The sequence below is a fragment of the Lithobates pipiens genome, unplaced genomic scaffold (genome assembly GCF_037356315.1).
Source record: "Lithobates pipiens isolate NorthernLeopardFrog02 unplaced genomic scaffold, aLitPip1_a1.2 Scaffold_28, whole genome shotgun sequence".
Taxonomy (NCBI): Eukaryota; Metazoa; Chordata; class Amphibia; order Anura; family Ranidae; genus Lithobates; species Lithobates pipiens.
In genome coordinates, this window is record NW_027507789.1 from 177,054,752 (window position 1) to 177,073,813 (window position 19,062).

General features: G+C 43.8%; 1 protein-coding gene across 2 annotated transcripts in view; it reads left to right on the forward strand.

Annotated features, from left to right (window-relative positions):
- LOC143935847 (lysozyme C-like) overlaps positions 1 to 11,127 on the forward strand; it is a 108,919-nt gene extending 97,792 nt beyond the window's left edge. For both annotated transcript variants that reach the window (XM_077459972.1, XM_077459971.1), the window contains exons 3-4: positions 2,545 to 2,623; positions 10,487 to 11,127. In XM_077459972.1, the coding sequence (XP_077316098.1) occupies positions 2,545 to 2,623; positions 10,487 to 10,553 (146 nt within the window). In that variant the 3' untranslated portion in view covers positions 10,554 to 11,127. The remainder of the gene's footprint in view (positions 1 to 2,544; positions 2,624 to 10,486) is intronic.
- Positions 11,128 to 19,062: the final 7,935 nt, after the last annotated feature.

The window sequence follows — 19,062 nt, forward strand, 5'->3', positions numbered from 1 at the left end:
TCCTCCCATCGCCTGCATCAGAGCTAACCAGAGGAGGCTGAGCTGGCTGGGCTGGATGTTCTGAGTCCAGGCTCCCTGAGTGGCGCTGAGCTTGCTGGGAATGTGAAAGGCTAAAGCGCTCTGGGGGGGCGTGCCCGCCGAGCACGTCTCACTTATGTACCGGCAGCTGTGACAGACGTCCCCAGCATGGATTCGATCTGGCTCTGCAGCCAATCAGTCCCCATCAAGTCCGCCATAGAGCGGAGCTGCTCTGCCAGATGCCAGGATTCTGCCATGAGAGAGCCACAGGGGAATACTTCTCCTCCTCATGTCCTACCCCTGATGTCCAGTTCCACTTGCCTCTCCCACTCCTAGCTTTGCAGTCCCTCCCCCACGCTGGCTGCCCAATCCTCTGCAGCCCCAAGTTGCCTGACAAAATGTTAACCCTGACTTGTCTGGCTTCCCTGTGCTCCTGTTCATGCTAGCCCTACCCCCTTTTTATTTTTTTTTGCTTTGGCCTGTACTTTTTTGGAATGGTAAGAGTTTGCTGCTGGACTGCTTTCCCTCTGGGTTATGTGTGGACTGTCCCTATATTATTTCAATACAAGTTCTTTCATTGCACTGCGTGTATTATTGTTGCCATGCTGCGCTACACCCCACCGACATGTTTAATTCTTTCCTTGAGAAAGCTTATGGAATACTTATACAGTACATATGCAATTGTTGCCAGGTTTGACCAAAGGTCTGTAGATATAACACACATGAGGAATATGGCTACTGCCCAAAAATGTAACCACAGTGGTAGCCGCCCATGCAGGTTCTTGGAGCATTGGGGCAGAGGGAGTCCAGTCCAAATATAATAAAGTGTTAAAACAAATTAAGAATTGATTACCTGCTATATTCACCAGTCTTCCAAGTGCAGCTATTGATTTACTAGGCCAGTGATGGCGAACCTTGGCACCCTTGATGTTTTGGAACTACATTTCCCATGATGCTCAAGGACTCTGCAGTGTGGTTGAGCATCATGGGAAATGTAGTTCCAAAACATCTGGAGTGCCAAGGTTCGCCATCACTGTACTAGGCATTGATCCAACTGTCAAAACCAGCTTAGCTCTGGCTAGCCAAATATATATAATCTACTCTTCTAGGGCAGGTAAGCACAAAATCATCTTCCAAGGAGGAAGATTAATCTATAAGTAACCCTGCCTTCCCCTGCAGGCTGTGAAGTGACCTATTCACATAACCTGGTTATAACTTAAAAATGTTTGCTTAATAGCCACCGCTGTTGAAGGGTATTCATAGGGGTCTTATAGGGTTTCACTGTAGGCCACACATCAGCTGACCACCAGTGGCAAGAGGCTTTAAATAGAGGTATGTCTTTAACCAGGGTATACAGCCCAATTCAAGTTTATAAGAACTCAACTCACTGCATGGCCAGCACTGGAAAAGATTTCCAGATGGAGTATGTAAACATATGGAGTATGTAAACATAGGGTGGGACCATAACTGTTATGCCAGTTAACTAAGCAGCTGGGGGAGCTGTTTTCAGGTTGGTTTAGGTCAGGGAGGGTGCAGTAGTACACTTTTTACTAAAAGTGCCCATGCCTATTAAAGGTTTGCATCCTAAAGGTGTGGTCCCTATTATGTACTGGGACATTTTTGCCATGGGTGAGAGTGTTGGACTTGAATTATTGGAATTGAAAAATGTGGTTGTAGACTACTTGTAGTTAGTAGAAACAATACCATCAACGTGTTTTGGATGATTTGAATTTCTCCTTCTTCAGGGCACTTGGGAGGCTTTGTCTTGGACTTGGGTTGGACTTAGGTTGTTCCAGTTCCTGTGTTTACTTACAGCACTGAAGAAGGAAAAACACAAATCTCCTGAAACAAATTGGTTCTACTAACTACTTATAAATCCTGGAATCAAACTTTTATTGTGTTGTTAGCACTACTAACATCATAGTACACACAAAAACTATTATTGCTTAGTTAAGGAAACATAACAAATAATTAAAGAAAACCCAGAGTTAAAAAAGCCATGCCATATTGTTATGTACTCACATAATGGTTCTTTCTCTAGACTAATTGGTCTAGATACGAGGTTAAGGGGTCTTTAACATCCCCCCAACATCACCAAACATGATGTTCAGTATATATATTGCTACAGAAAACTGCTGTCAGAGACTACAGTGAGGACAGTAAGAAGCTATGGACATGCTACAGGTGTGGTTGGAGTCGTGAGATGCTGTATAAGACAGTCAAAGAGTGAGGACATGTTACGTGAGACTACTATCACTGTCACAACATTTTATGAAATTAGCACTCCCATTGATGACTTCTGGGGTTCAAAGGCCTCATGGCAAGAACCAAAGGGCTTCCTGTGGCCCAAAGGTTGCAAGTTAGGCACCAGGAGTAGTGCTCCTGGATGGTTGTTTTGTGCTTAAAGTTTGGAAATTCTCATACATCCGTAGATTGCTTAATAAATATATGATGTGCTAAGCTTAATGAAGATTATTATCACCATTGTTAATATATTGTGTCATAATTTGTCTTCTCCCTATTTAGCCCTACTGGATAGTAATATCAAAGATGATTTACAGTGCTTTAAGAGAGTTTTGCAGGATCCTAATGGATTGGAGGCTTGGTAAGTGATTGATATACAGATTAAATGTCATTTATATCTCTATCTATTTCTAAATGTTACATTTGAATTTTTTTAGTTTTATCATAAAATAGGGTTTTCACCTATTTCCCAGTGCTGCCATTCTTCAAGGCTCTTTAAGCCACTTTCTGTATATATGCACTCACTTCACATCATCTGGCTATTACTTTGGATAGTGACAACAGTGGACCATGCCCACACAGTGTATGTCAGCATGGGCAATTGTTAGGGCTTTTTTCCTCAGAAAATACAGTCGCTGCAGAGACTCAACCACAACCACCCAAAACCCCCCTCCCCCCACACACACACCCTCCAAACTGCATCAAATAGTGAGTGTGGTCAAATTTCACAGTAGAAGGGTCTTAAGGGGCATTAAATACCAGGAGTGCATTGCATACAGAGTGCAAAGTTTGGGGGGGGGGGGAGTTGCACACAGAGTGCAGAGTTTGTGGGTGCTTAATGTACAGAGTTCGGGGGTGTTCTACACAATGCGGAGTCCAGGGGTGCACAGCACACAGGGTGCAAAGTTCAGGGGTGCACTACAAAAAGTGCAGAGTTCAGCCTTCTTCCACAGCTGCTTACTTCTGCAACCCCTATCCACACCTCCCTTTCACCCCTCTTCAGCTCTGATCTCTACATGCAAAACCCCTGTTTTAAAAGCTCCACCATGTTCCACATGTCTTGTGTTGCTGTATTACGCTCTAGTACCTGCCTGCACACTGTAGGTGTCTCTGCCTCTCTCACTTGCAGCGAGATCATCAAGTGGGGGTGTCTGAATCTGCATTGCCCCCCAGGCATCTACATCTTCCTTGTCCCCGCCCTTCACTCAGTGGGCCATTGGGGGACAAGCTGTCACTTGTAAACGCAGAAGCTGGACTTCTGTGTTTACAAGTGATAGTGGTGAGCAGGAAGCAGAGAACCAGAGTCAGAGGTGGTGGAACTCAGTTCCACCAAGTTCTAAGTAAAAAAAAGCCCTGATGATTGTAGTCTCTACCAGGGGGGTTGTGACAAAGGAGACAAAGTAAAAGCTCAGTTCAAGTCAAAGCTTTAAATTTAGTTCTGGATAGAGTAAGCAAGGGTCACAACCTCTGCCATAGTTATATTGTCTTTGTCTTTACTGGAAAGCTATACAATCAATCTCTGTCAGGACAAGAAGTTATGGGAAAACTAGCAGTGGGGACAAATATAGCAATAAAAAACTAAATTTAATTTATGGATGAATAAATAACACAATGTCTACACGTACTATTTAGACCTATAACAATTTATAGATAGAAGCCTTTAAAAATTAAAAAAGGCCAATACTTATAGAAATGTAATGTTTGTGAATAAAATGTGAAGGGGAGAACAGACTTCATCAAGGGTCCAATTCATCAGTGAGCACCAAAGGTAGGATCTATGAATTAAACAAACACAATATCAGACAAACATCACAAGAAAAGCATTTGAAGTGCAACAATACTAACATTAACTTTTCTGTAACATATACTTTATGTAACAATTTATGGTTATAAAAATCTTCAACACCACTCATATGTATGAAATTTCAGTTGTCTAATGCCGCGTACACACGGTCGAACTGTTTGACGTACTTAGTCCGTTGAAACACATTTCAGCGGACAATCCGCTCATGTGTGGGCTTCAGCTGACTTTTTCAGCATGCAGTCCGGAGTACTAAGAATTTCGGTTTTTCCAAAAATCTGTCCGTCGTACTTTGGTTTCAGCGGACAATACGGTCGTCAGTATGCTAGTCCGACGGACTAAGAATGGCGCATGCCCAGAAAGGATTTACAGGGCTTTGCTGTGTCTTGGACTTCCTATTTCTAGTCCCGTCGTACGTGCTGTTTGTCATCGCGCAAGCTTTCGTCGGACTGTTTGGGTATCCGTGTGTGGTCAAGTCCGTTCAGTGGAAAGTACGCCGGATTGTACGTCGGATTGTATGACGGACTAAGTACGTCAAACAGTTCGACCGTGTGTACGCGGCAAAAGAGGGGCCACCGAGAATCAGCAGGATGATCTACTCCAACCTTGGCCTATCTGAAAAAATTGAAATAATTTATTTAAATGCGTCTTCTAAATCAGGTTAAAGTGATTGTAAAGTCTCATTTTTTCTTTTAAAAAAATAACAACAAACATGTTATACTTACCTTACCAGCCCGGATCCTCTTCTTCTCGGGTCCCTCTTTGCTGCTCCTGGCCCCTGCTGCCTATCGAGTGCCCCTACAACCAGCAGCTTACTAATCGGGCACCCGAGCCGAGTCACAGCTCCATGTATCTATTCGGACACTGAGCCCAGCCCTGACCCCTCCCCCTTTCTCCTCTATCCCCTGATTGGCTGACTGACTTTGATTGACAGCTACGGGAGCCAATGGCACCACTGCTGTGTCAGCAATTGGGAGTGTCCTGGGCGGCTTAGATACTTGTGAACATCGCTGGAGAAAGATGGGGCTCAGATAATTATGGGGGTGCTGGGGAGGCTGCTACACACAGAAAGTTATTTGTCTTAATGCATAAAATGCATTAAGATAAAAAAAACCTTCTGCCTTTACAACTCCTTTAATAAGTGGTAGCTGAGCCTTCCCTAACAAACCCGTCAAAATCCGCCAGCTGATGAAAGCACAAATTGCGAACGAATCCATCGGACAATTGGATCGTGTGTGGGCTTCATCAGACCTTTGCTGTCAAAAAATCAGATGGACTTTAGATTTAGAACATGTTTCAAATCTTTCCAATGGACTCGAGTCCTTGTCGAAAAATCAGTTAGTCTGTGTACTAGTCCGACGGACGAAAACCGACGCTAGGGCAGCTATTGGCTACTGGGTATGAACTTCCTTATTCTAGTCCGGTTGTATGTCATCACGGTTGAATCTGTCGGACTTTGGTGTGATTGTGTGTAGACAAGTCCGATTCAACGGAAGTCCATCGAAACTCCATCGAAGTTTGCCTATCAAGATCAGCCTCCAATTGATTCTTACAGGGTAATTTCAGGGGATTTAATATATTATGTTTACTAGTACTGTGACTTCTAACAGTATAAATTTTATTATTTAAAACAAAATACACTCACTGACCACTTTATTAGGTACACCTTGCTAGTACTAGGTTGGACCCCCTTTTGTCTTCAGAACTGCCTTCATTTTTCAAGGCGTAGATTCAACAAGGTGTTGGAAACATTCCTCAGAGATTTTGGTCCATATTGATATGGTAGCATCATGCAGTTTCTGCAGATTTGTCAGCTGCACATGATGCCAATCTCCCATTTCACCACATCCCAAAGGTGCTCTATTGGATGGAGATCTGGTGAGTGTGGAGGCCATTGAAGTACAGTGACTTCATTGTCATGCAAGAAGTAGCCATCAGAATATGGGTACACTGCAGTCATAAAGAGATGGACATGGTCAGCAGCAATACTCCATTAGACAGTGGCGTTAGATGCTCAATTGATACTAAGGGGCACAAAGTGTGACTAGAAAATATCCCCCACACCATTACACCACCACCAGCCTGAACCGTTGATGCAAGGCAGGATTCTTTCACTTTGTTTATACCAAATGCTGACCCTTCTATCTGAATGTCACAGCTGGAATCAAGACTCAGACGAGGCATTGTTTTTCCAATCTTCTATTGTGGAAATTGTAGCCTCAGTTTCCTGTTGTTAGCTGACAGAAGGGGCACCCAGTGTGTGGTCTTCTGCTGCTGTGGCCCATATGCTTCAAGGTTGGATGTGTTGTGCATTCAGAGATGGTATTCTGCATACCTTGGTTGTAATGAGTGGTTATTTGAGTTACTTTTGCCTTTCTATCATCTCAAAACAGTCTGCCCATTCTCTGACCTCTGACATTAACAAGGCATGTTTGTCCACACAACTGCCGCTCACTGGATATTTTCTCTAATTGAGGACAATTCTCTGTAAACCCTAGAGATGGCTGTATGTGAAAATCCCAGTAGATCAGCAATTTTTGAAATACTCACACCAGCCCATCTGGCACCAACAACCATGCCACGTTCAAAGTCACCTAAATCCCCTTTCTTCCCCATTATGAAGCTCGGTTTGAACTTCATCAAGTCATCTTCACCACGTCTAGATGCCTAAATGCATTGCTTTGCTGCCATGTGATTGGCTGATTAGCAATTTGTGTTACCAATCAATTGAACAGGTGTAACTAATAAAGTGGTCGATGTGTGTAGTTTGCTAAGAGGTAGCTGATGCTGGGATAGTCCATGAATATACAGTATACCTTCATAGCATATAAAATAACCTATAATTTGAAAGCATTAATCCACCATTGAAAAGACTGAATCCTAAGCCTGTGGGAAAGATTGGACTAAAAAAAAAAAATGAGCTAATGGTGAGTGTGGTGAGTATAAATTGTGTTTATTCAGCCTATCTCACAGTGCCAGGGAATGTAATAAGGAGTCACACAGAACCAATGGTCTAAGCATGGGTACCAGTCAAAGTCATTCCTCAAAAAACTTTGGCTAGAAAGTATTTCCATGTCGACCCATTGAGGAGAATTTCTTTTATGCAAGCTAAATACAGCAGCCTGGTAATATTTCAAGTGTGGCACTCCCAAATCTCCCATGTTTGGGTGTAATAATGTTCTCCTATTATCTCTATATCTTTTCTTTCTGTCCCCAAACATAATTCATCAAAAGATTTTAAAATTCATCCATATAATTTATTAATAGGTAAGGGCAGGTTTAAAAAAGACAAAATATTTTTGGAAGTACATTATTTTAAAAGCATATATCCTACTAAATCATGATGGGGGGGGGGGGGGGGGCATCTTGTTTTATACCATCAGTCCAAGTTCTAATAATGGTAGGGTAATTTGCTTTGAAAAACAAATGTTAGGCAGGATATACATGGTCGAATTCTGAACAAATTTTCTTTTTAAAATCAGAAATTGTGTGCGTTTTGTGATCCGATGGTGCCACCATTGATTTTTGAAATTCGACCAACCAAGCCTTCAATTTCACCTACGGAAAATCATTTTTGTGTCTTAGAATCTTCTTTTCTTTCCAGGAATTTTCTTTTCTTTCACTCATGTGCATTTCTTTTTCAATTATATTTCTCACGTGATTCCCCCATCATTGATTAGAAAATCATTCACTTTTCAAAACATTTCAAGCATGTCAGATCACTCAAATTCGATAGCTGCATGAAAATCAGCTGTTGCTGTGTCCCACTAATGGTGCAAAATTTGAACAAAAATTCTTTGAAAAGATTTTCAAAAGAAAATTTGTTCAGAATTTGAACTATGGATGGCCTGCCTTAGATTGATTCCTATGTATGGCAGTGTGGAATTGACTTTTAAATGCAATTTGTTTCAATGTATCTATTATACGATGTGGCAAAGATAGTTTTAATGCTTGGGATTTAAACTTGTTCACCCTTATGCTTGAGCTATGCAAAATATCCGTAAAGGTTTTGAAGAGGTTCAGAAGTGCTGTGAGAAGTTATAAACAGAAACATAAAATCAGCAAAGAACGCACATTTGTGCTGTTCCATTATGCAGGGAATGCCCTTAACATTATGACCATGCCCCAACATGATTGTTAATAGTTCAATTGCTAATATAAGTATAGCCCTCTTTGGGGGTTCAAAAAAAAAGCCCTCAACAAACAGGATGTTGAACTAAACCTACAGGTAAACAAGAGAACTAGAACCTAAGTGAAAAAGTGGGGTTGACAATATAGGTGGCAGTGCCTCCACCCAGGTCAGGTCTTCTGTGAACATATGGGAATATGGGATTCCTTTCCTGGGAAATTACCCAGTTTGAGCTGAAGACCATGCTGGACTGATTTAAATGGTCACTAGTAGTTACTGGGTGGTATTGCAGGTGAGTGGTGGTGCTAAATCCCCCTATGCAGGTTTCAGCTGCTACGTTACTGGTACGATGGAGTTTCTGTTTCAGCCAGCGCCTGAGAGAACACTTTAATGAGGAAAGAGGAGTGCCCAATGTCCAGAATTTTGTCACTCTTGATGGGAGAATACAATCCTTTATCGAAAATATAAAAACGTACAGATTGAGCCAACACGTTTGAGGGGAATTGCCTCACTCTTCTTCAGGGCTCCTGGTTTGCGCTAATGGAGATAGGTAGGCTCCATAGTGGTACCTGAATTTCTTGCAGTGACAAATTTTATTTTAATATCTGCACATGGGCTTAAGATTGGAGTAGATCATTCTGTTGTGGTGGCCCCTCATAGACAGCTGAAATTTAACACATACAAGTGGTGTTATTGATTTTATAATCATGACCTGATACATGAGGTGTACATTGAATAAATGTTAATGTTGTATTGTTTCACATCAATGTCTTTTATTGTGATGCTTGTCTTAAATTATGTTTATATAATTCATAGATCTTACCTTCAGTAGTGGACCCTTGGTGGAAGGTCCGCTCATCGGAACCCTCACCCCCTCTGGTGCCACAATTGGCACCTTTCAGGGGGGAGGGGGGTGCAGATACCTGTATAATCCAGATATTTGCACCCACTCCTGGGACAAGCTAGCTGCAGATGCCCCGCCCCTCTGTTGTGTTCTGGGAAACACACAGTTCCCAGGACACAGCGGGGATCAGTGGACACTTGCGGATGCGCAGTAGGGAACCGGACAGTGAAGCCGCAACGCTTCACTTCCCGATTCCCTGACAGAGGATGGCAGCGGGGGCAGCGATTGCTCGTCATCTTCTGCCAATATCGCTGGAGCCTGGAACAGGTAAGTGTCCATTTATTAAAAGTCAGCAGCTGCAGTATTTGTAGCTGCTGACTTTAAAAAAAATTTTTAAGGTGCAGCTCCTCTTTAAGCACATAGAGAATTACCTATTTCCCATCTTTAATTTATGTGGCAAAATTATATAGATATTTAGTATCTAATATGATGACAATTTATATTTCTATATTTTTCGAGTGCAAAATCTGGTGTAGCTGTGCATGGCAGTCAATCAGCTTCTAAATTCAGCTTGTTCAATTAAGCTTTGACAAATTAAAAATACATTTTTCTACACTTTCACGTTTTAACCCAAATAACCCATAATAAAATTGTTACCATACTAGAACTGAAAACAAGAAATGGGATTTTTAATGTTGCTTTAAGCTACAAAACACTCAGATGTAAATTAGGTCTAAGGAGGTTTTGCATTCACACACAAAGCCTATGGGAGAGCACTGAAATGCAGCTAATCAAGCACAGATCATGCTTAATCAGCTGCTTTTCCAGCTACAGCTGGAGAAGGGAATGCAGCCTGGTGCCACTGCAGATCATGTAATCTGTGCTCCTTTACAATAAATAAATTCAGGGATGCAAATGTCAGAGGAATCTTAAACTTTTTCCTAGCAAATATATCTTCTGGGGCAGAATAATGCTGATGAAACAACTGAGCCCTGTTAAAGGGGTAATGAGTTTTGCCCCCAAAGGTATTGGCTGTTTTGCATATGGTTAAAGCTGTTTTGGACCCCTGATATCTTCCCTCAACTCCACTGGAGCTAATAGAGTGCAGATCACTCTCCATTTGTTTGTCCTCTGGCTAAAGTGGCAGAGGAAGTAACAACAGAAACAGATTTTGTTGCTTCCAGGCTATTATTAGTTAAAGGAGATCAACAAACAAATGCTGGTCTTTCTCCCGCTCTACCCTTCAACACAAACCATGTGGTGGCATGGCAGAGTCCTCGAAAAATGGAGAGGGAAAGTCGTGCAGGAGTTGGGGGGCTGAAATGTTGCAGTGAAGAGTGCTGACATTTTTCCTTTGAAAAAGTTTTTATAAACATGTTATTTTTTATTTTGAGTATTGTGTGGTTTTTTTTTTTATAATTAATTTGAAATTGCCCTTTTTTATTCACAGGCCTGCTTGGACAGAAAAATGCAAAGGACAGGATTTAAGTCAATATACCGATGGCTGCAATACATAAAAAGGAGTGCCAGACCAAAACAGCTTAATGATTAATAAAAATGCCAACGCCTTTCGGTCCTCTATGTAAAATCAATAAAGTTAGGTGAAAAAAGTGTAAGAAGTTAACGGGATACCCAAGAACTTAAACCCCAAGTGGGTACTTGTTTTTGACGGGTATCCACTTCCACTTCCCGCTTAGTTTGGACCCCCTCCTTCCCCTGCAGGCTTCTGGGATACATCACAGGTCTCAGAAGACTACGCAGGCAGAACAGAGAAAGGGGTAAACACTTGCAGACATTACTGTGTCCTGATAAATGGGGGGATGTGTTTTGCCCCAAAACCCACTCGATATTTTGTGAATCATTAAAGCTGTATTGAAAATTTTAATGAATGTGGACTGGGGCTTCTTCATTTGGTTAAAGCTCTGAGTGACGTTCCTGGGTGCCCATTGGAGGGGATTCCTGGTTGCATGCTAGCTGCCTAGCTGCAATCAGCAAGAGTCTCTAATTATTTTCTTCTTTCCCTTTACTATTCTGTATTAATAAGCACTATGCCCGTGCCAACAAATAAAAAAAGCAATGCAAAGTGTTAAATTTGTGCAATTTCGGTTACTGTTATAATACATGAACTGTATAGGCTAATTATGTCACGTCTTGTAAAAGGCTTTTTTTTTCTCAAAGAATAGGTGCAGGAACTCCCCGGGTCACCCTTGTCTCTGCTCCCTACCCACCTCCCATCACTGCCTCTTGTCTCTTCCCCTGCACACCCCCAGCACCATCCCTTTATAACAATAAATCCTCCAGCAGCAACAACACAGAATGAGGCAATGTGGAATGAGGAACGTACAGCATGTCATATAGAATGAGGAGTCTTGGCCAGCAGTACTCCTTGCTGTTCTTTCCTGCTCCTGTTTAGGATACCCCTTGGGTTGTGTTGGGTTACTGTTCAGCTCCGAGCCCCTTAGCCCATGCCCCCCCCCCAGAGCAAGGGGCCTCCTCAAAAGCCCTGACAGCCTAATACTCCATCTCCAGTTCTTCCACCTGAACAACTCCTCCCCAGCTGGACTGACTCTGGGTATTTAGAAAAGCCTACCCCCTGCCAATCCAGGTTGGGGATTGGTCAGGACACATTAGAACACCCCAATTAGCCCCACCCTTCTTCCCCACCTTCCTTCTAGAAGCCTCTAGAAGCAGAAGGGAGGTAACTGAAAGATAAACCTAGCTGTGAGGCACCAGCCTACTCTAAGCCACTCCCAGCCCCACAGATCAAAACAAATAGGCCTAGGCCTGCCTAAATTTACCCGTTCTACAAAAAAAACTCACTCTAGCACCAACACTAGGTAGAGGGTGCTACATTCACCCTCCACCAGAAATCAGCTGGTGCCTCAGCTGAGAAATTTAGAAAAACAATGGATCCTGGGCCCAGGAGCAAGGGCATCCCATAAGATAAAGTGGAAGGGGAAGAGGGAAATAACTTGGATGGGGAAACACATGTACAAATAAATATCGGTAGAAAACAGGTCTCTGTAGCTAACAAACTTTACACAGTGAGATTATACTATACAAGGCCGCGCTTAGATTGAAAAAAACGGTTGCTGACGCCCTTAAATCTGCAGCCCCCAAAGGGCTGAGAATGTACAAATTATATAAAAAAATAGGGTAAATGACGATACCTTAATTAGGTTTAAATTTAAATTTATAGTTACAAGGGACCCCCTCCAGTGACAACTCTTTTCCCCAAAATCCTCTCAACCAACAATAGAACAAAGAAGGCTGGGGGGAGGGGGAAAGGGAAAGGACTGGAAGTGTTCAATCACTAATAGGTTTTCCAAGATTCAGAGGGCGTACATCAAGAATAGAGATGGATGAACTTCCGACGGGACGTTTCGCAAACCGCGAAAGCGGCCAAAAGTTCGAACCGCAAAGTTCGCGGCAAGCCCCATTGACTTCAATGGCAGGTGAACTTTAAAAACCTACAGGTCATATTTCCAGGCACAAAATACTTACTAGCTGTGTACACATAGTCCCACACATGGCCACTGAAATAACACATGTATGAAGTGAATCTGGGATCGACAACTACAAGCATTCTTTTCGAAATTTTGACAATTCAGGACTCAGGAGCGCATGCAGGCAATGGAGGAGAGGAAAGGTCAGGGTAGGCTATGAAGAGGGTTCAGGAGATGATCACCAGCACCGTGATAGAAAGCACAGACACCAGCACCATGATATAAAGTGCACAGACACCAGCACCCTGATATAGAGTGCACAGACACCAGCACCCTGATATAGAGTGCACAGATACCAGCACCGTGATATAGAGTGCACAGACACCAGCACCGTGATATAGAGTGCAGACACCAACACCGTGATATAGAGTGCACTGACACCAGCACCGTGATATAGAGCACTGACACCAGCACCATGATATAGAACACTGACACCAGCACCGTGATAGAGTGCACTGACACCAGCACCGTGATAGAGAGCACTGACACTAGCACCGTAATTTAGTGCACTGACACCAGCGCTGATACCAGCAACTCGCTGCTGGGCCCCAAAAATATGACACTCAATCTCTTCAAACAGGAGGGTATGGGCATATAATACGGTGTGCTTTTTTGTACAAGGAAGTGAGCCAAATGTAGAAAAAAGGTCTGTGTGCTCGATTAAATAAATCGTTTATAGAGATATACATGGTCTACTGGTCCCATGTGTTGAATTGCACCGAGATCCATGCCTCATTCATTTTTAGAAATGCGAGGTAGTCAACACTGTCGTGAGCTAGGCGAGTGTGCTTATCGGTCACAATCCCCCCTGCTGCGCTGAACGTCCTTTCGGACAGGACACTGGACGAGGGGCAAGCCAACAGTTCCATTGCAAATTGGGCAAGCTCTGGCCAGAGGTCAAGCCTGCCCACCCAGTAGTCCAGGGGTTCATATTTTCTCAGAGCGTCCACATCGACCGTTGTGTCAGATAGAGTAGCCCCCCCTGGGAATTCATCCAGCATTGCGACTTCCTCATCTTCCCGCTCCTGCTCCTCCATGGCTTGATCAATGACATGACGCAATGCACGCTCCATAAAGAAGGCATTAGGTACCATGTCACTGATGGCGCCATGGCTGCCACTGACCAGTTTGGTGATCTCATCAAATGGCCGCAGAAGTCTGCATGTGTTGCGCATGAACAGCCACTGGCACGGTGAAAAAAAACCCCAGCTTCCCAGAACCTGTTCTGTTGCAGAGTTCATACAGGTAGACGTTAACTGCACGTTTCTGCTGGAGCAGCCTATCAGGCATATAGAAGGTTGAGTTCCATCACGTCAGGCAATCGCAAATAAGACGTCTGACCGGCAGATTGTGTCGCCGCTGAATATCAGCAAGGCGAGCCATGGCCGTGTAAGACCTTCTGAAATGGGCCGAGATTTTCCTTGCCTGCCGCAAGATGTCCTGGACCCCAGGGTATTTGTCAACGAATTGCTGCATGACCAAGTTTAAGACGTGTGCCATGCATGGCACGTGCGTAATTTTGCCCTGTTTCAATGCGCTAAGCAGATTGGCACTGTTGTCACACACTGCTTTACCAACTGATCTGCCTGTGAACGCAAAGCTGGAAGGAGTGCAGGGCCAGTGTGGCTCTTGGCTTCCAGGCACAACAGACGCAGCACAGCATGGCAACGTCTCACCTGGCATGTCGAATAGGTTCTGGGGAACTTGGCCGGCGCAGCGGAAGAGACGCTAGCAGCGGAAAAGGAGGAGTCAGCCGAGGAGGAGAGGGAGGAGGATGGAGTAGGAGGAGGAGAAGAAGAAGCAGGCCTGCATGCAATCCGTGGCGGTAAAACCAAATCTACACGGGTGCCACGGGTTACATGCTTAACAGCCGTCAGAAGGTTCACCCAGTGGGCAGTAAAAGTGATATACCTTCCCTGCCCATGTTTACTAGACCACGTGTCTGTGGTCAGATGTATCTTGGCACCGACACTGTGTGCCAGAGATACATTCACTTGCCGCTGAACATGGCCATATAGCTCTGGGATGCCCTTCTGTGAGAAATACTTCCTTCCTGATACCTTCCATTGTGGTGTTCCAATGGCCACAAATTTTCAAAAGGCCTCTGAGTCCACCAGTTTATATGGCAGTAGTTGGTGGGCTATCAGTTCTGACAAGGCAGCAGTCAACCGTTGGGCAAGAGGGTTATCCGGCGTCATAATTTTTTTACGCTCGAACATTTGGCCCACAGAAGCCTGCCTTTTTCCATAAAAACGTGAAGATGGCATGATGGAAAGTGGAGCGGAGGACAATTGTGAGGAGAGAGGAGAAGGAGAAGAAGAAGATGAGGCTGGACGGTGAGAGCCTGGAGTTTGGCTTTGTGGGTTCCGTTTCTCCCACTGGGCTCGGTGATGGCAGCTCATGTGCCTTCTTAAGGCGGTTGTCCCTAGGTGAGTGTTGGGCTTACTGCGACTTATGCGTTGACTGCAAAGATTGCAGATGGCAACACTATTGTCAGCAGCGGACACGTTAAAAAAAGCCCACACTGTGGAGCCATGTGCCGGGGTCCTGGGAGCGCCAGATGTGACCATACATGGTTGATGCCTTGCTCCTGATACATTAGCAGTCTGCTTTGTCCCTCCTGTGCAATCTAAGTTCCGTCTGCTTCGCCTCCCTATCTGCTGGTCCATATCTCCCTCTGAACTCCCCTCTTCCTCTCTTGCTGGCACCCACGTGACATCACTAGACACGTCATCATCAACGTCATCTTCCCCACCGCTACAATTAGAGATCTCGGAGTAGGCAGCAACACCGGGGACAAACCTCCTCCTTGGGCTGATCTGGGTACTGTCGTCAGACTGCTGAGTAGCGGTTGTTGCTACCTCCACTTCCTGATCCAATGCCAAGAGTGGCTGCGCATCCGAAAATAATTCCTGTGACTCAAGCGGAAGGTATATGGTGGTGTTGGTGTTGGTGGTAGTGTCTTTGGGGGTGTACACAGCAGAGAGTGAAGAAGAGGGTGCAGATCGAGAGGATGAGGAGGGTGGAGAAGAGTAAGGCTGAGTGAGCCACTCAACCAAGTCTGGTGCGTCCTTTGACGTAATCGAATGCACCTTCTGCAATTTGCCACTTTGGCTCAGGTCTGTTGCTCCTGCCCTACCCCTACCACCCCTGCGGAAGGACCTGCCTCTTCCTCTGCCTGTCATTTTTTAAATGACCCTGTGACAAAAGTCTCTAGAGAAGTGCAGTATGTATGGTGAAGAAAGTATATAACACCGCACTTCAATCTGTCGTTTTTGGGGGCCACTGGTCTATCACACCAGTTATAATACTTTTTTTTTATTGCGTTTGTCACTCTTTGTAGTATCGCTGCTGAACCGCTCAGCAGTCACAATGCTGCACAGTGGAAATGCACTATACTATGCTTTCTATTTGTGCAAGTATTTTATACGTGTATTACACCACTATATACTGCACACCAAATAGTACACCTATACCAGTCTTTAAAAGGACCTTTGTGGACCTAATAGTAGCTAGCTAGTAGCTAGTGAATTGAAGACTGTCCCGGCTCCAAAAACCAAACTGTCCCTCCCTACACTGAGAAACGACAGCTGCAGAATCTGTCAGCAGCACTGCATGCAGTGCACTATAATAAGCTTTCTATATTTGAAAGAAAGTACATTATACGTGTACAACCCTATATACTGTACACCTATACCAGTCCTTAAAAGGACCTTTGTGGACCTAGTAGCTAGTGATTTTCAGACTGTCCCTCAGTCCCTACACTGATAAAAGACAGTTGCAGAATCGGTCAGCCGTCAAGTATAATAGGCTTTCTATATTTGAAAGAAAGTATATTATACGTGTATAACCCTATATACTGTACACCTATACCAATCCTTAAAAGGACCTTTGTGGACCTAATAATAATAGCTAGTGATTAAACTGACTGTCCCTGCTCCACACAGCGTCCTGTCCCTACACTGACAAAAGACAGCTGCAGAATCGGTCAGCAGTGTACTCGGCAATCAGCAGCACAGCAGACAGCAGCAGTGCACCAGAACCCTATATACTGTACACCTATATCAGTCCATAAAAGGACCTTTGTGGACCTAATAGTAATAGCTAGTGATTAAACTGACTGTCCCTGCTCCACACAGCGTCCTGTCCCTACACTGACAGCTGCAGAATCAGTCAGCAGTGCACTCAGCAATCACCAGCACAGCAGTACACCAGAACCCTATATACTGTACACCTATACCAGTCCTTAAAAGGGCCTTTGTGGACCTAATAGTAATAGCTAGCTAGTGATTAAATTGACTGTCCCTGCTGCACACAGTGTCCTGTCCCTACACTGACAAAAGACAGGCTGCTGCAATCACCAGCACAGCAGTGCACTGAACCCTATATACTGTGCTACACCTATACCAGTCCTTAAAAGGACTTTTGTGGACCTAATAGCTAGCGATTTGTGTTACTACAGTCTGTCCCTGCTCCACACAGCAAACTCTCCCTACACCGACAAAAGACAGAATGTAAAATGGCTGCCAGATCAGGTCTATTTATAAGGTAGGGGGAATGTCCAATTGTCCATGTGCTGAAATGTCTCAATTGGCTATCCTGTACCCCATGATGGATGTGTCATCATGGGTCAAAGTTCTTTCACAGTGCCAGAAGTCCGCCGGTTTGGCGAATTGCGAACAGGCAAAATTTGCCGTGAACCGACCGCCAGGCGAACCGCAAGGCCATCCCTATTAGACATGCTATCTGCCAATAGAACTTAACCAAAAAGTGCATTCTTTGCATCCAAAAATATAGAAAATATACCAAATCAAATCATTATTCAACCAAAAAATAAAATAAAAGCCTCATGCATGTGTCCTGCTTCTTAATATAGGGGGTCAACAATGCCAAAAATTGGTGAAAACAGGGGTCCGTCATCTGGAGATAATTCCGAAAATCATCCGGATTATTCTCCTCGAGCTCCCGCAGCAAAGGCATAGGACATAATTCTCCTCCTGTTCCTGGACTGGACTTGGGTCAATGCAATAACTCTAAGGCCAATAATAAATAACACGTTATCTCTTTCGATTCCGCAACATGTCTGGTTGACGAACGGCCTTTCAGAAACAAACTGAATAAGCATGAAATGAAAAGTGTGAACTGAGAAGCGCTAAATGAAAAGCGCGAAATGAAAAGCGCAAATCACTCACCAAACTTCTACTAACACAAAATTAGCAGAAGGAGCACAAAGGGTGGCGCTAAAGAGCAGAAAAAAAACATGTAATAAGTCACTACGTTCGTTTTTGTTGGCTGACAATTCCTTGACATTTGTATGCAAGACAAAATCCAGGCACACGCCTTCGGACAAAAAAGTCTGAGGTTTTGTCTGCGAAAAATACGATTGTGTGTATGAGGATTTAGTATAACATGTTTGACTGAATTTGTACTTTTAATCCCAGACCCTATATCATTTATAAATATATTACAAAGTAGGGGTCCCAAAACTGGACCTTTGGGTACACCACTGTTAACCTTAGACCATTCAGAGTAAGAATCACTAACCACTACTCTCTGAATTCGGTCTTTTAGCCAGTTTTCTATCCATTTACAAATGGATCTTTCCAAGCCTGTAGACTTTACCTTACACGTGAGCCATGTGTGGGGAACTGTATCGAATACTTTTGAAAAATCCAAGTATACCACGTCCCCCGCCACCCCTCTGTCCCAAGCATACCACGTCCACAGCCACCCCTCTGTCCAAGGTTTTACTTACCTCCTCATAAAAAGAAATTAGGTTTGTTTGACAACTTCAGTCTTTCATTAATTCATGCTGAGGTTGCATAAAATATTGTTTTATAGCAAGAACTCATCTATTCACATTAATATTACAATTGTATATTTCTGGTAACAAGGGGTGTTACATAGGCAGGCACATTTCTTATCAGGACTCAAAAAATTGCAAATGCGTAATCAAAGCATTATTAGTTGCCGTGTGCACAATGAGAGCAGTGTGCAATACATAAGCAAAGCATACAATACAGTTCCCTGTTTTCAGTATAAAAGAATTGTATACCCCCCAGCTTTTTTATATGGGAATGAGGGACGCCTATTATCAAAAGTGTGCAGGCATAGGACATACCCCCTCCCACGCCCCCTTAAAGGAAAATTATACAAAAAAAAAGACTGGTTAAGCCCACAAGTTGTTTTTGACAATGAGGAGAAAAGAGGGACAGAGGCACTTTGTTCCAAATCAGGGACAGTTGGGAGCTATGAAATTGGGTAGCTGTGAAGCAACCTAATCACTACTAAATCAGTTCTGCAAATTGCATATCCCTGACACACATGCACCAAGTGATTGGGCTTACACGACCCCTTTATAAACCTAGCTGGGGGGAGACAGTTGCCCACTAGTACAGGGTGCAAAGCATGGGAGATTGGTGAACGTCATCTCTTTTGCTTGGGCTAAACTTAAAAGCCTCAAAGTCTTTCCTGGTTCAGATCTTCCATATCCTGGTGGCAACTAATGGTCAAGGTGTAG